At 48.4% G+C, this 15,437-nt stretch overlaps 1 protein-coding gene across 1 annotated transcript in view; it reads left to right on the forward strand.

The window, feature by feature from the left end:
* The first annotated feature begins 4,293 nt into the window (after window positions 1–4,293).
* E2F7 (E2F transcription factor 7) overlaps window positions 4,294–15,437 on the forward strand; it is a 38,262-nt gene continuing 27,118 nt past the window's right edge. The window contains exon 1 of the mRNA XM_008143854.3: window positions 4,294–4,386. Coding sequence (XP_008142076.2) covers window positions 4,294–4,386 — 93 coding nt within the window. The remainder of the gene's footprint in view (window positions 4,387–15,437) is intronic.

Genomic DNA, 15,437 nt, shown 5'->3' on the forward strand with positions numbered 1-15,437 from the left:
ACAACCACTATTATTTTGAAATATCAGAAAAATGAATACATTTTTAATAATTTTAATATGTGTCTAGAAGGCTACATGGTGATCCAAAAAAAGGTATATCCCCATCCTAATCCCTGGAACCTGTGAATGTCACCTTATTTGCATATCTTTGCAAATGTAATTAAGGAATATGAGATAAAATTATGCTGGATTATATAGGTAGAACCTAAATTCAGTAATAAGTGTCTGTATAAAAGACACAGGAGAGATTTAACAGACAGAAGGAGATGAGGCAATGTGACGACTGCTGTAGAAAGCTCAGGTATCTGAGTGAGGCAGCCATAAGTCAAGAATTCCTTACAGCCCTGGCTGGTGTGCTCAGTGGTTAGAGCATCAGCTGTGGAGCAAAGGGTTCCTGGTTCAATGAGTTTGATTCATGCACATACCTGGGTTGCAGGTTCCATTCCCTAGCCTAGTCGGGGCACATGCAGGAGGCAATCAATCAATGTGACGCGTGTATCTCTCACTCCAATGTTTCCCTCTCTCTCACTCCCTCCCCTCCTCCTTTTCACTCTCTCTGAAAATCAATGGGAAAAATATCCTTGGGTGAGGATTACAAAAAAGAAAGGAAAGGAAAGGGAAAGGGAAAGGGAAAGGGAAAGGGAAAGGGAAAGGGAAAGGGAAAGGGAAAGGGAAAGGAAGAAGGAAGAAAGAAAGAAAGAAAGAAAGAAAGAAAGAAAGAAAGAAAGAAAGAAAGAAAGAAAGAAAGAAAGAAAGAAAGAAAGAAGGAAAGAAAGAAAGAATTGCTTACTTACAGATCTTGGCCAGGTAGCTCAGTTGGTTAGAGAATCCTTGTCCCCATACACCAAGGTTGAGGGTTTGGTCCCTGGTCAGGGCACATACAAGAATCAACCAATGAATACATCAATAAGTAGAACAACAAAATTGATGTTTCCCTCTCTCTCTTTCAAGTCAACCAATAAAATTAAAAATAAAAATAAAAAAATAAAGAATTGTTTACAGGTACCAGAAGCTGAAAGAGGTAAAGAACAGATTTTCCTCTAACACCCCAGAAGTGTGGGGCTTGATTTTGGACTTCTGGACTCCAGGAACTGTGAGAGAATAAATCTCTGTTGTTCTGAATCTAAACCAACCAGTTTTTGGTGATTTGTTATAGCAGCCACAGTAAATTAATACAGTTTGGAAAACAACAACACATTTCCTCGTCTAAATTTTATTTCCATACTCGAGGCCCAGTGCATGATTGAATCATGCATGTGTAGGGTCCCCTACACGCTTTCGCTTTTCGTGGGGGAGCTGGGTGCCTGTCCGCTGGTGCACCAGGCCTTTCAGAAGCCTCCGGCTTGGCGGAGGCTTCTGAAAGGCCCGGTGCCGGAGCAGACAGGCACCTAGCTCCCCCACTTTTGATGGTCCGCGGCCACTGAGGGGGGCTACCCTGCTGTTGAGAGGCCTCTCAACGGCCGCTGAGGGGGGCTGCCGCGGACACCTGGCTACCCTGCGGTTGAGAGGCGCAGCTGGGTGTCCATGGCAGGCCCCCTCAGCGGCCCCGGATCTGGCCGTTGAGAGGCAGAGTTCCGCCCCCTGCGCCTCTCAACAGCAGGGTAGCCCCCCTCAGTGGCAGTGGATCTGTGCCTCTCAATGGCCAGATAGGCCACACCGAGTCCCGCCCCCCAGCCTCCCGCTGCCCAATCTTGGGCGTAGCGGAGTGATGGTAATTTACATGTTACTCTATTATTAGATAGGATAAGTGCAAAATTTAATAAATTGCATTTTTATTCTTTACACTTCTCTCCTTATGCTTCTACCTACAAGACAGATTTCAGTTCAAAATATCACCTCTAATATAAAAATGTCAAATTTTTGGTACCAATGTTTTCTTTATGTCTAAGGTTTCCATACTTATTTGTCTTTTTAACACACAACTCAGCTGTGATTTTTAGCAATCTAAACAGAGTACAAAGTGAACCAGGCTGAGCGTTCTGAATTCTACAGACAGTTCATTTAGAAACATATACATTAGGGAGGTGAAGGATGGAAACTGGGGCACTTGGTACAGAAAAGGTAAAAAGGAGAAAGAGGCCCCTGCTATAACGTATATGGTTTGTAAGGAAATGTCTGCAGACATGCTTTACTGAAGGCTGTCTCCAATTCCAGTGGCAGGATACCCTACCGAAGGACTTACCGGCACTCTTCAAGATCCTCAAGGTCATCAGAAATGAGGAAAGTACCGTGTGACCAATTGTCACAGCCACGAGGAGCCTGCGCCGTGAAGGCTAAATGCAATGCGGTGTATCTGGCGGGGAGGGGAAGCGGGGGAGGACGTTAGGTAACAATTAAATCTTAATAAGGTAATGACTTTAGTCAAGAATAACATATCCATTTTGGTTGGTTGTTTTTAACTAAAGTACTACACAAATATGAAATGTCATTCAATTGGTGAAACGCTATCCTATCTTCTCAACTTTTCTGTAAGTTTAAACAGTAACGTCTATTAAGATGCCCATGTGCACACACACACAAGACTGTCTGTATCGATACTCATATTTTAAATAAGGAACTAAAGTTGAAGGAAGTGAGATATTTAATACAACGTTGAGGACGTTGGCTCGACTGTTTCCCAGAACGCTGGTCCTTAGTGCAAGGAATTATTTAACAAAGCCTTTTTTCCCACTAATTATTGGTGACGTTCTGAAATGGGAACACCACCAAGGAACTTTTCGGGACTTGCAAGAAAAGAAAAAAGAAAAAAAAAAGAAAGAAAAACCAGGGAAAACAGCTGGCTGGGCTTGCAGTCTGGTTTCCAAGGCTAACCGGCGTGCCATCTGCTCGCAGGGGCGCCGTAACCATGGCTCACAGGTCGCACCAGCTTTCGGGGTTAGCAAGTTTGCCCCAACACGCCTGGGCAGCGTGGCTCCGGCGCAGGTTGCTGGGGGCGGGGGTGGCGGCCGCAGCATCCGGGGCGCGTGTATCGTTTCTCCCACCTCCATCTGCTGCCCCCGCCGCTGGCGGTGCCCGCGCTCTCCCCGCGCCGCCGGCCCGGAGGACTCGAGCGGGTCTCGCGAACCCAACAAAAGAGCCCCGCCTCCCGCCGCCCCGCCCGCCCCCACCTGGGCTTCCCGCGGCCGCCGGGCCCGCGTCCGCAGCAGGAATCGGCTCCCGAAAGCCAGGTTTCCAGGTACCCGGAAGGGGGAGGGGGCCGGGGCCGCAACCATTGGGCGGGTGCGGGCGAAGCGCGCGGCCCGGAGCGCCAAGGCTCCGAGGGGCGGCGAGCCCGGCCGTGCGGCGGCGCGATTGGCCGGGGCCGCTCCGCCGGCCGCCGCTGATTGGCGGATTCTCAAATTCGGTCTCAAGGCGCCAGAGGAGGTGTTTTAGCGGGGCCCCGGGCCCCGGGCTGCAGTCGCGGTCCGCCAGTCGGGACGCTGGCGCTGTCCGGACGCCGCGGAGTCCCCGCCAGCGAAGGGCATTCGGAGCGGGGGTCTGCGCGTGTCGCTTTCCCCGCCCGATGTTGCCACCCGGCTGCTGATCGCAGCGCCCCGCCGATCCCACGCGGGTGTGAGGCCGTAGAGGTCCCGGGAGAGGCTGGAAACCTCCTTCGCAAAGCGGGAGTAGTAAGTAGGGCTGGCGGGAATTGGGGGGAGAGGGACCCCTCCCGCCTCGGCTGCCAGCCTGCCACCCCTCCCCTCCTCGGCTGGCGGGGAATAGAGGAATGTATGCCGCGGGACCAGGCCCGCGTGGGGTGTCCTGTCTAGCTCCTCCGCCAGCCGGGCAGGACTGGGCACTTGCCTTTCCTCACTTTTTGGGGGGCTACGTTGGAAGAGTTTATCCTTGGGGTCTGTTTGGGAGCCTGGGAAGGGGCTGCGCCAAGCGCAGAATGGATTTGGTCTAGCGATCAGGTTTCCTCTCCCCCCATCCCCCGTTCAAACCTCTTTAAAGCCGAATTCCTCCCAGTTCTTTGCGCCAAAATTAACTGACCTTAGGAGACCCTGTACTTTCTGACAGATTTGCCCTACACCTTCCTGACTTGTAACTTTACTTTGTTCTGTTGCTTTTCATAAAAAAAAATTACTACTTTTGTCGACTTTTTCTTCCCAAGTTTTCAGGAATTAATGCGTGTTTGTATTCGTTCCTGTGCGTTTTAGAGAGTTGGGGGTGGCTACGCTCCTGGAAATTCCCAGGATGTGTTTAGGAAGGGGAAGTTCATGTCCGCGTCGAGCAAATAACAGATAGATATTTTTTGTTGGAGGAGAAAGCATCTCATTGTAAAATCGTTTCTAATGTAATTGTGCATTGCAGATGGAAGTAAATTGTTTGACACTAAAGGACCTGATCAACCCCAGGCAGCCCAGACTAGATTTTGCCATTGGAGATGGGGAAAATGCACAAAAGGTAAGTGGACTAAGGTCTAACATATTTAGGATAGTGATGTCTAATTCAACTAAGTGTTTCAATATGCCACTTGTATTTGTCTTATAAACCTAATGAATATGATGAACATTGTAGAAATATACTTTTTTTTAAATGTAGACACCCAAACCATGAATAATTGAGTTTCTCAGTCATTGTGCAGCGGAAAGAGGCTAGGTTAGATGTAGAGTTGGAACCAGTCTATATTAATCAAAGATATGCTGAACCCCTCCATCAAAAGTTTGTGATACTTGTAGTTGTCAACATTGTAATTAGCTAATGCTGTGCAGGAATGTTAAACCTGAGTACCCGGGAAGAAAGACTCTCTGCTATAAATGCTGGATTATTAAAGAACTGTGAAATGTTCTTCATACCCATTCGTTAATCAGCTCTAGAGGCAGTTCATTCACCCATATTGGGAGATAAGTGACTGAGCCCACCAACACAGGCTGAGGATTCTGTCGTGCTACCGCCGGTCTGGTTTTGCACTGAGTCACTCCCCCTTTTTTGCTGCCCTGCAATTTGTAAGACCACGGTGGTGTCTTTAAGAAACATTACCAAGTAAACTGGCCACCAAACAGTGCCCTACCAAAAAGCTAAGACCTTGTTAGTAGCAAACATCCAAGTGTGTTTAGGCAAAGGCAAATACATATAATAAACCTGAATGTACAAACTTTGAATATAAATCTGAGCATAGCAACTTCCTTGGATATTGAACTTTTCTAGGGTCCTGGTCTAAATTTTAGATTTAGTGTCAACAATGACACTGCCTGGCTGCAAAGAACCTGTATGGCCCTTTGAAGAATATTTGACAACCATTAATTTTAGATAGGTGTGAAATTGTATGCTTTTATGCTTTTCCCATGTAGCGTTTTTCCCTCCTAGCATTCACTTTTTGTTTTCTTTCTTTTTTTTTTTTTTTCTTTCTTTTTTTGGTTAGGAAAAGAAGTACACCTTATTGTTTTAAAGAGAACTTTAAAAAAAATTATCCAAGTTATATGAGGGTGAAAATGTCCAGACTTTATATTTTCAGAATTTTGGCTTTGGGAGTTTCAGAGCAAAATGCTGTTATCTTTTATAATTTGGATGGGACAGCCTTGAAAAAATATGTATACATATAGTATATAAAGCCTAAGTCGGTGGCCACTTTTTTTTCTTCTTCTTCTTCTTTTTTTTTTTTTTTATCTTCACCCAAGGATATTTTTTCCCATTGAATTTTTTTTTTTTTAAGAGACAGTGGAGGTGGGGAGAGAGAGAGAGAGAAACACTGATAGGTTGCCTCTCGCATGTACCCGACTGGGCCAGGGATGGAGCCTGCAACCCAGATACAGTGTCCTTGGATTCGAATTGAACCCAAGACCCTTTGGTCCGACGGCTCTTACTACTGAGCAAAACCGGCTAGGGCCGTGGTCGGCAAACTGCGGCTCCCGAGCCACATGCGGCTCTTTGGCCCCTTGAGTGTGGCTCTTCCACAAAATACCATGGCCTGAGCTAGTCTATTTTGAAGAAGTGGCGTTAGAAGAAGTTTAAGTTTAAAAAATTTGGCTCTCAAAAGAAATTTCAATCGTACTGTTGATATTTGGCTCTCCTGACTAATGAGTTTGCTGACCACTGGGCTAAGGCTGGGTCAATGACTTCTTATCAAGTGCCTTCAACTTCTGCTCTAGTTAGTTAGCATCAGTAAGTGCTATATCCAGTTGAGCTTTCACATTCTAATAGATATGGAGGAAAAACTCAAGTGACTCAAGAGTGATTGGAAAAGTGGTTACAATGTTTGAAATGGAATGTCTGAGCAGGAATTATTTCGCCTCTTAAAGAGAAAGCAAGGGATAAGAACAGAGTGCTTCTGCTAGTTGCTTGGAGGGGCTTTGTCTCTTCCTGTTGCTGTGAAGGATTTCTAGGGATAGTGAGAACATGGGATTTGGCGTCAGATCTGGGTTTGAGTCTCTGCTCTGCTATTCATTCACTATGTCACCTCAAACAGATATATTTACTCAATCTTTAAACAAATATTTATGTCAAAGGTGCTAAGGGGACAGTTGTTTATTAGGAGTTAATACGTCTTCTAACCTCATTAAGTCTGTTTCTTTCTTCCATAAATTGCAACTAATAAATAGCACCTCCCTCTTTGGGTTTTTGTTGAGCACTCAGCAACACATACTGTTCGCACTGTACTCAAACTAACGGCGCAAAGATGAATATGATGCAGACCCTGCCCTCATTCATTTGAGAGACTTTCAGGAACTCAGATGTAAAACTAACCAACTGTACTATGATTTGATAAGTGCTGTAATTAGTGAGAGCAAAGTGGTCCCCAGGGAACAGAGGAGGAAGAAATGAATTCATGGGGAGTCTAGAGAGTTGGAAGGCTTCTGAGGAGCTAACATTAAGGTTGAAGATGTTCAACCCACAAGAAAATAAGAGTGAGTGAGAGGGGCATTTTAGGCAGGAGAAACAACGTGAGGTGCGGGTGTTTAAGAAATGTTCAAGAGATTTAGCAAGGCCACAAACTCTCAGTGCTGAGTTGTTCCTTCTTAAAACCCTCTGAGGGATGCTTTCTATAGTGTCCTGTGCATCATTTGGAGTAGAGAGCAGCGGTTGCCAACCTGTGGTCCGCAGACCACTGGTCCGTGAGGTCTGAAAGGCTGGCGACTGCTGATATAGAGCATTTATCTTTCTTGACTGGTCAAGAATTCTTAAAGTACTGTCATACATGCATCTTCTTATTCTCATGGAGAAACTTAAAACATAAAGGAGTTTTCAACTTGATTACCCAAATTTACTGGGCCTAGTTGTGGGATTATAAACAACTCTTCCTAATTTGTTTACAGTGCATTTAAGCATGACAGAAATAGAAAATGGATGATCTGGGCCAAAGAGATGAGCAGTGAGGATTGAGCTGCTTTGTACAAGAAGTAACACTTGAGCTAGGGCTTGAAGGAATGAAGGTTAAGACTTGGGCAAGTAGAGAAGAACTAGTAAAGAAGTAGAAATGAGATCCTGGCTGGTTAGCTCAGTGGGTTAGAGTGTCATCCCAGTATGCCAAATTGTGAGTTGGATCTCCGGTTAGGGCCCATACAAGCAATCAATGAATGCATAAGTAAGTGGAATAACAAATCAATGTCTCTCTCTCTCAAATCAATTTAAAAAAATAGAAGTGAGTGGTATATTTGGAGACAATGCCTAGATTTAGTGAGCACAGGTTTTTTTTGGAAGGTCATCTCTTTTGGGAGTGGCTCAGAAAGAAGGTGAATTCAGTTTGAAATATATATATATATATGCAAATTGACCGCACCTCCGCTATGCCCATGATTGGGCCTGCGAGAGGCAGGGGGCGGGACTCCGGGTGCCTATCTGGCCGTTGAGAAAACCAAGATGGCGGCCGCCAAATCCTCTTAGTTCCCTGGGTCCTGGGGAGCGATGGCAACCCTAGAGGGGCGTGGTCGGGAAAAGCCAGAAGCCTCCCGGGCTCCCCGGCTGGATCGAGATGGGGGGCGAGGTGGGGCACGGCCAGCAGCCTCCCGCGGGTCCCGGGACCCATCGCGACCCGGGGGGGCGTGGCCGGGAACGGCCAGCAGCCTCCCGGGGGTCCAGGGCTGCATCGCGACCCGGGGGGCGTGGCCCGGCACGGCCAGCAGCCTCCGGGGGTCCCGGGACCCATCGCGACCCGGGGGGCGTGGCCGGGCACGGCCAGCGCCTCCCCGGGGTCCAGGGCTGCATCGCGACCCGGGGGGCGTGGCCGGGCACTGCCAGCAGCCTCCCTGGGGTCCCGGGACCCATCGCGACCTGGGGGGGCGTGGCCGGGCACGGCCAGCAGCCTCCCGGGGCGGGGTCCCCGGCGATCGCCACCCTCGCCTAAATGGCTGGTGCTGAGAGGGATCAATGGGTCCAATGGAAGGAGCAGGTGGTAGTTGACCACAGAGGCCATCTGCAGCAGCCGGATGCAGAGTTGGGGTCCACGTTCTCCAGGCTGGCCTCCATGGGGCCCGTGTCACACCCATTGTAGCCGAGTGGGCATGCTGGCATAGTAGCCCCAGCATGAGGCCAGCTTCCCAAGCCAGGCTGCGGAGGGAGGGAGGGCCTCTGGGCTGGGAGCACTCCCCGACCCCAGTGGACAGGGCACAGAGCAAGCAGCAGAGAGCTACTAGGGGTGGTGGGTGTGGTGGCCTGGCTTCCAAGAGGCTGGCTTCAGCTGCTGTGGCCTGCGCTGAGGTGGCTGGTGGTGGGGGCAACTGCATGGGCGCATCCGAGGCTGGGGCACTGGGAGACGTGGGACTGCAGCCCAGAAAGCGAGGCTCAGGAGGACCTGGTCACCGACCCCGGGCATTGAAGCCGCCTCCTACAAGATGGATCCTAGCCTAGGTGTGTGGGAAGCAGGTTCAGGAACCTCTCCCTTTGCGGCGCCAGAGCCCAGGCCTGCCAGCGCCCCAGAGGAGACCCCCACCAGGATCGGGGGCTTGACCAGTCTCTAAACCAGGGTGGCCATTAGCCCAGGCCTGCCAGCACCCCAGAGGAGACCCCCAACAGGATTGGGGGCGTGACCGGCCTCCAAACCGCCAGTGACCCTAACCCAGGCCTGCCAGCGCCCCAGAGGAGATCCCCACCAGGATCGGGGTCGTGACCAGCCTCTAAACCGCCCGCAGCCCTAGACCAGGCCTGCCAGCACCCCAGAGGAGACCCCTGCCAGGATTGGGGTCATGGCCAGCCTTCAAACTGTGGCGGCCCCTAGCCCAAGGAGGCCTCCTGGCCGAGGACGCCTGAGTCTGTTCTTGACCTAGGGCCGGGCTCTCCCCGCAAGGGACTCAGAAGCCACCAGAGTCTAACTGCCAGTCTCTGGGAGTGCATCCACTGTCCACCAAAAAGTAGGGCCATCAAAGCATTCAGTCTCAGTGCAGGCACAGGTCCGTGGCTGACGGGGTGAAGGCCAGACCAAAACAAAACAGCAGAAACACCCTGCCCACCTGGGCAGGTACTGCTGTAGTCCACGTGGCCTGGGCAGTGTAGAAAGCGCTACCTTCTCCCAGGTCCTGTGCTGGCACTGCCGCCTCGCTCACCCTCAAGCCCCCCTGAGTCCTGACAGCAAAGTGTGTGGGGCATTCTGCAGGAGTTGTACCGTTCTGAGTGCTTTTGCCCAAAGACACACTTTGGGATGAATTCAGAGCCACATCTCATTTCCCATGAGACTGGAAGAACCATGTGAAAGGATTTTGACAAAAGCTTTCCACATCTCTGTTTATTCTTTTGAATCCATAAAATGACCTTAAAAAAAGCATCCGGGCCACCTAAGAAAGAATGCACTTTCTGGCCAGAGCACGCAGGATTCTTTTGCCCAACAGGTTAAAGGGAGCAGAGCTGGCCCAGTGGGAATGGCCCTGGTGCCCTATGAGGAGACCGGGGGAATGGGGTTGCCGAAATTCCATAAGCCTCTTGCCACCTTCTCCTTTGCAAACCACACCATCCAGATCCACCAGGACTGGAGGCAACTGGGAATCACAGCCGTGATTTGGGACATGGTGAGCAAATCTTGAGGGGCCTCTGAAAACATCTGCAACTGATTATAAGACTGGTCTTTATTTAAAAAGAAATAAAAGAACAGCTTTGTTGAGATATAACCCATATACTGTACATGTCACCTAAAGTGTACAATGAACTGGTTTTTTAAAGTAAATTCAGAGTGGTACAACCATCACCATGCTCAATTTTTAAATATCTTCATGACCCATCCCCTCCAAAAAAAACTTCTACCCATTGGAATCACTTTCCTGATCATCTTCCCCAAAATAGATTGCACTTTAAAGGTGGGTAAAGGAAAGTTGAGGGAAGTTAAAACACTGCACAAAGAATATTGTAAGATGACAAAGCCCAAAGTGAAGATGATGTGTTTTCTTTAAAAATATATATATTTTTAAAATTTCAGAAAGGGAGAGGGAGAGAGAGATAGAAACATCAATGATAAGAATCACTGATCAGCCGAAACCGGTTTGGCTCAGTGGATAGAGCGTCGGTCTGCGGACTGGAAGGTCCCAGGTTCGATTCCGGTTAAGGGCATGTACATTGGTTGCTGGCACATATCCCGGTGGGGGGTGTGCAGGAAGCAGCTGGTCGATGTTTCTCTCTCATCGATGTTTCTAGCTCTCTATCCCTCTCCCTTCCTCTCCGTGAAAAATCAATAAAATATATTTTTTTAAAAAAAAGAATCACTGATCAGCTGCCGCCCCAGGCCCCCTACTGGGGATTGAGCCTGAAACCCAGGCATGTGTGCCCCTGATCAGAATCAAACCTGGACTCTTCAGTCCACAGGCCGATGCTCTCTCCATTAAGCCAAACTGACCAGGGCCATGTGTTTTCTTCAAGTTCTGCGTGGTTGTAATGGTCCCCAAATCTATACTAATAAAAGGGTAATATGCTAATTAGAGTGGTTGTCTTCCGGACATCTTTCCAGACAAAGCCGCAGTGGCTACGAAGGCCAAGGCTCAGGCAGCCATAACCAGCTGCAGTGGCAGCAGCATTGGGGTTATGGGGGTGGTGCCTCCAGAGGGAGGCCAGACGGGGGGCCAAGGCACAGGCAGTTTGGGGTGATCAGGCTGATAGGGGAGTGCAAGGTAGGGGCAATCAGGCTGGCAGGAGATCAAGGTAGGGGTGAGCAGGCAGGCAGGCAGTGGGGTAGGGACAATCAGGCAGGCAGGCAGGTGAGTGGTTAGGAGCCAGTGGTTCCGGATTGTGAGAGGGATGTCCAACTGCTGGAAGTTGGACATCCCCTGAGGGGTCCCAGATTGAAGAGGGTGCAGATTGGGCTGAGGGGCACACCCCCTCACCCCCCCAGTGCACGAATTTCGTGCACCGGGCCTCTAGTAGATATATATATATCTGTATCTGTATGATTACAGGTGAATAAATATGTGCAGAAGGCAGCTGGTTGCCCAACTTTGGAATTCGTTGAAGGTGCTAGCCAAACACACACTTGAGAATTAATGTTGACACAAGTTGGTTTTAAAATCATGTACATGAGAGTTATGAACTATGCAAGAGAGAGCAAGCAGAGACAAGCATCAGGCTGAGGTTTGTAAGAGTGGAAAAAGAGGAACCAATGAAGGAGACTGAGAGGAAGCCGAAATAGGAAGAGAACCAACAGAGAAAGACTGTTATCTCAGGACCAACAGTTTTTATAGAGCAAAGAACAGTCAACAGTCTTAACTATTACAGTGAGGTCAAGTGAGGTATTCTGCCATTGATCTGGCTCCTGGAAGGTGGCCTCAGTCAGAAGCCGTGGATCAGAACACACTGATAATTCGAGGAACCCCTGGGGTATGATCAGGGGCAAGTCCTCAGTGTGGATTACTCATTCTAGAAGTGCTCTGAAGGGAAAGAGAGCTGTTAGCCAGTAGCTAGGGGAACTTTCTAAGGGGTAGTCTTTGCCATGAGCCTTAAACAACAGGCAAGGCTTAGCCTGTGGCATTAAAGACCAAGTGATGGTGTGAACAGCAGCTCAGACGTGATGAAGTGCAGGGCAGGTTTAAGAAAAGCAAGTGGACTGTTGGGGCAAAATGTGGGATTTGCATAAGATGGAACTGGAAAAGAGTTGGCATAATGCCAAAAGCCTGTATATTATTTGAGGTCACATGATCAAAGTTGTATCTGAAACAAAAGCAAGACTGAACCCGAGATCTTTTGACTACAAACCCCTCTCTGTGGCAGCGTCCAGCATAGTCTTGACGCTGCTATAATCAATAATGAACATTTGTATAGCCCTTCACCATTACAGACTGCTTTTACCTTCATTATCCGATCTGATCCTCACAGTAACTCTGCGGCAGGCTCTCCAGTGTGTGTTACTTCCATTTACATATGAAAACAAGAAAACCTGTGTCCTGGATTACTTTCTCCAGGCTCTGTCTGAGGGAGGAAGTGATTTCTAGGGTGTTGCAGCTTAGATTTCCTGACAAGCAGGTGTGACAGGGAGCTTAGTGTGCAGAAGGTTTCTAAGGAGAGTTCTAGGATGAGTTGCCTGGGAAGGGAAGGGAAGGGAAGGGAAGGGAAGGGAAGGGAAGGGAAGGGAAGGGAAGGGAAGGGAAGGGGAGGCAGCAGAAATGGACAGAGGAAGAGGCAGATCTGCAACACAGTTTCAGGGGAAGTCTGAGTTTACCCTAGGGGAGGTTGGAATGACCCCTCGAAGTAGTCCTGAGTCAGCAAGGGGGCCAGACTTTTACATATCAGGCCTCCCTGGGAGGGGGCGATCCCAGATGAGTCAGCCCTCTTTGGCTGACCAAGGCATTCCAGTTAAGGGCTTCCTGTTGGCATCACTTCCAGCAGCTGGGGGAATGATTCATTCCTGAAGAGGTCTGGTTGCATCCAAGCATCTACCACACCGCTGGGCAGCCTTGCTGGAAGGCCTTGGAGATAGAGACTTTAGTCTGAACTCCTTGTTTGATGGACCAGGAAACTGGGTCCCAGACAGAAGGAACAATTTGTTCAGTATCAAAAAGATACGGAGCTGAGACAAAAACCAGGTTTCCAAATTCTTGTTTCAATCCCCTTTCCACTGCCTTATACAGTGTCAGGATTGCAGGATAAACAGGCGGATGGAGCAGGGTCGACTAGATAGCAGTCGACTTTCTGCCCACCTGCTGAGACCTTGAAAAACAATTTGCTAGACTTTTTTTTTTTCTTTTGATATAGAGGTGTGATCCAATCACAACATATCAGGTAACCTGACTCTCCTCCTACTTTAAATACAGATGGTCCTGTCTTAAGATGGTTAAACTTACAATTATTCAACTTCATGGTGGTGTGAAAGTGATACGCATTTGGTAGAAATCATACTTTGAATTTCGAATTTTGCTCTTTCCCAAAATAGCGATATGCAGTAGGGTAATTACTCATGACGCTGGGCAGAGGTGTCGAGCAGCAGCTCCCAGTCAGCCACACGATCACCGGGTAAACAACCCATACGCTACAGTGTACTGCGCGGCCAGTGTTTTTTGATATTGTGCTTTGTGTTTTCGCATCCCATCACGTCTACAAAACACCCACCTGGGTCTCCTGCTTCTGGTGAGAAGAAGAGGAAGGCAATTGCAGGTGCTCCTCGACTTAGAATGGGGTCACATCCCTATAATGTAGGTGTTCAGACCACATTTAAGGTAGGGTAGGCTAAGCTATGATTGTCCGTAGGTTAGGTAGAGTAAATGCGTTTTCAGCTTATGATATTTTCAACTTACGATTGATTTATCAGGACATAACTTCATAAGTCGAGGTGCATCTGTAATACTTAAACTGTAGTGAAAAATATATCAAAGTTTTGGAGGAAATGATCTATCGGAATTGCTCCTTGGTAAGAAAGGAGGAGGAACACATGGTTTCTGTGTCTACAGGTGCCATGGAAGGTAGAGAAGGCGGGTGAATCTCTGTCTGGCTCAGTAAGCCTGGGCCACACCCTCTACTGTAGGGGACACCTTTTGGAATAACCAGATAATCAAGGCGCCCTGTTCTCTGCGCACTTGTACGGGGCAAGGCATTGTGCCAACAATTGTGAGGCATGAGACATGTACTTACTCCCTGACCTCCAGAAGTGCACAGTCTCGTGAATGAGACAAGACATTCACCCCGGAAGTTAAATATATTAGCTCTGAGTGTCAGAATGAATGGTAATAAAGACTAGGAAAGACAATAAAGACAATAGCTAAGTTTTATTGCATGCTCACTATATGCCAGGAACTATTCTCATAACCCTGAGGTTGGTATTTTTTACGAACTTCATTTTCAGTTGCGAGACTGAAAGCCTCGTGAGGAGAAGGAACGTGCCCTCCCTGGCACCAGGGAGTAGCTGGCACCAGAACCCGCATGCAGAACTGCTTCCCCATCCCCCCTCTCCATCGATACTGTGGGGCCTGCTGGGCACTGGGTGTGGGAGCTGTGAAAAAGACAGCTTCCTCCAACAGGCACCCAGGACAAGCTTATTTCTAGATGCAGAATTTCAGAAACTCCTGCTTTCAGTATGTCTTGCATACCAGTTACTTTTCTACGGAATGAGGTTGTATGTAACCTCAAGCAAGTTATTTAACCTCTCTGTGCCTCCGTTTCTTCAGCTGTAGACTGGAAAAATAACAGCACCCAGGTCACAGGATTAGAAGAGGTTAATATCCATAAAGTACATGAAACACGGTGTGGCACCTCGTAAACCCTCAATACTTTCCCTGGAGGGTCCCCTTGTAGAAGACTTCATCAGAATTGCACACTTGTAGGAACTTGTTATGAGATATCGGTAGAGAGGGGAGGAAGAGATCAACCAAAGAATATATATGCATAGCCCGTGGACATAGACAGTAATGTGGGGAAGGCCTGGGAGGGGCAGAGGTGGGGTGGAGAGAGGCAGAGGGGGGGAATGGGAGACATCTGTAATAGAGTCAACAATAAAAATTTTTAAAAAAGAAAAAGAGTTAAACAATAATAAACAGAGAGAGAGAGAGGTAAGTCAGTAGATACAGCACCCCAGGCTGCATGCTTACGGCTGCTGTGGCGGAAGAAAGCTAGGCTCCCATCCCCACCCGCTTCCTTCCTGTTCCAGGAGGACAGTTCCACCATGGCCAGTGGGCAGCTTCTGCCAATTCAAGAGCAGGAGTTGGCGTGCTAACACAGATTCCAGTTTCTCCCAATCTTCTCCCTCTGCACATGTTGCTCGTTTATCAGAAAGCACTTTTTGTAAACCACTGTTCAGCCAAAATCCAAGCATGCAGTAGCTATAGAGTGTTACGTGTACAGGAAAGGGAGGGACAAATATTTAACCACCCACCTTCATAATTGTATAAGACGCTACTGCCTGGAGGTGAATTCTGCTATAAGAAGAGCCGGGTCTTTCTGTTTTTGAATGCCAAAAACTGGTTTTAGGGGAAAGAAATTTGTTTTCATCACTCAGTAGTTCCAAATGTGGGTTCTCTATACTCGGTCCTGTTTTACAAGGGACATAATGGACCCATCATTAATCTCAAAGTGTGATCTGAGGATGGGTTCTACTCCACAAACTGTTACCAAGCTGGAAA

The sequence above is a fragment of the Eptesicus fuscus genome, chromosome 7 (assembly GCF_027574615.1).
Source record: "Eptesicus fuscus isolate TK198812 chromosome 7, DD_ASM_mEF_20220401, whole genome shotgun sequence".
Lineage (NCBI taxonomy): Eukaryota > Metazoa > Chordata > Mammalia > Chiroptera > Vespertilionidae > Eptesicus > Eptesicus fuscus.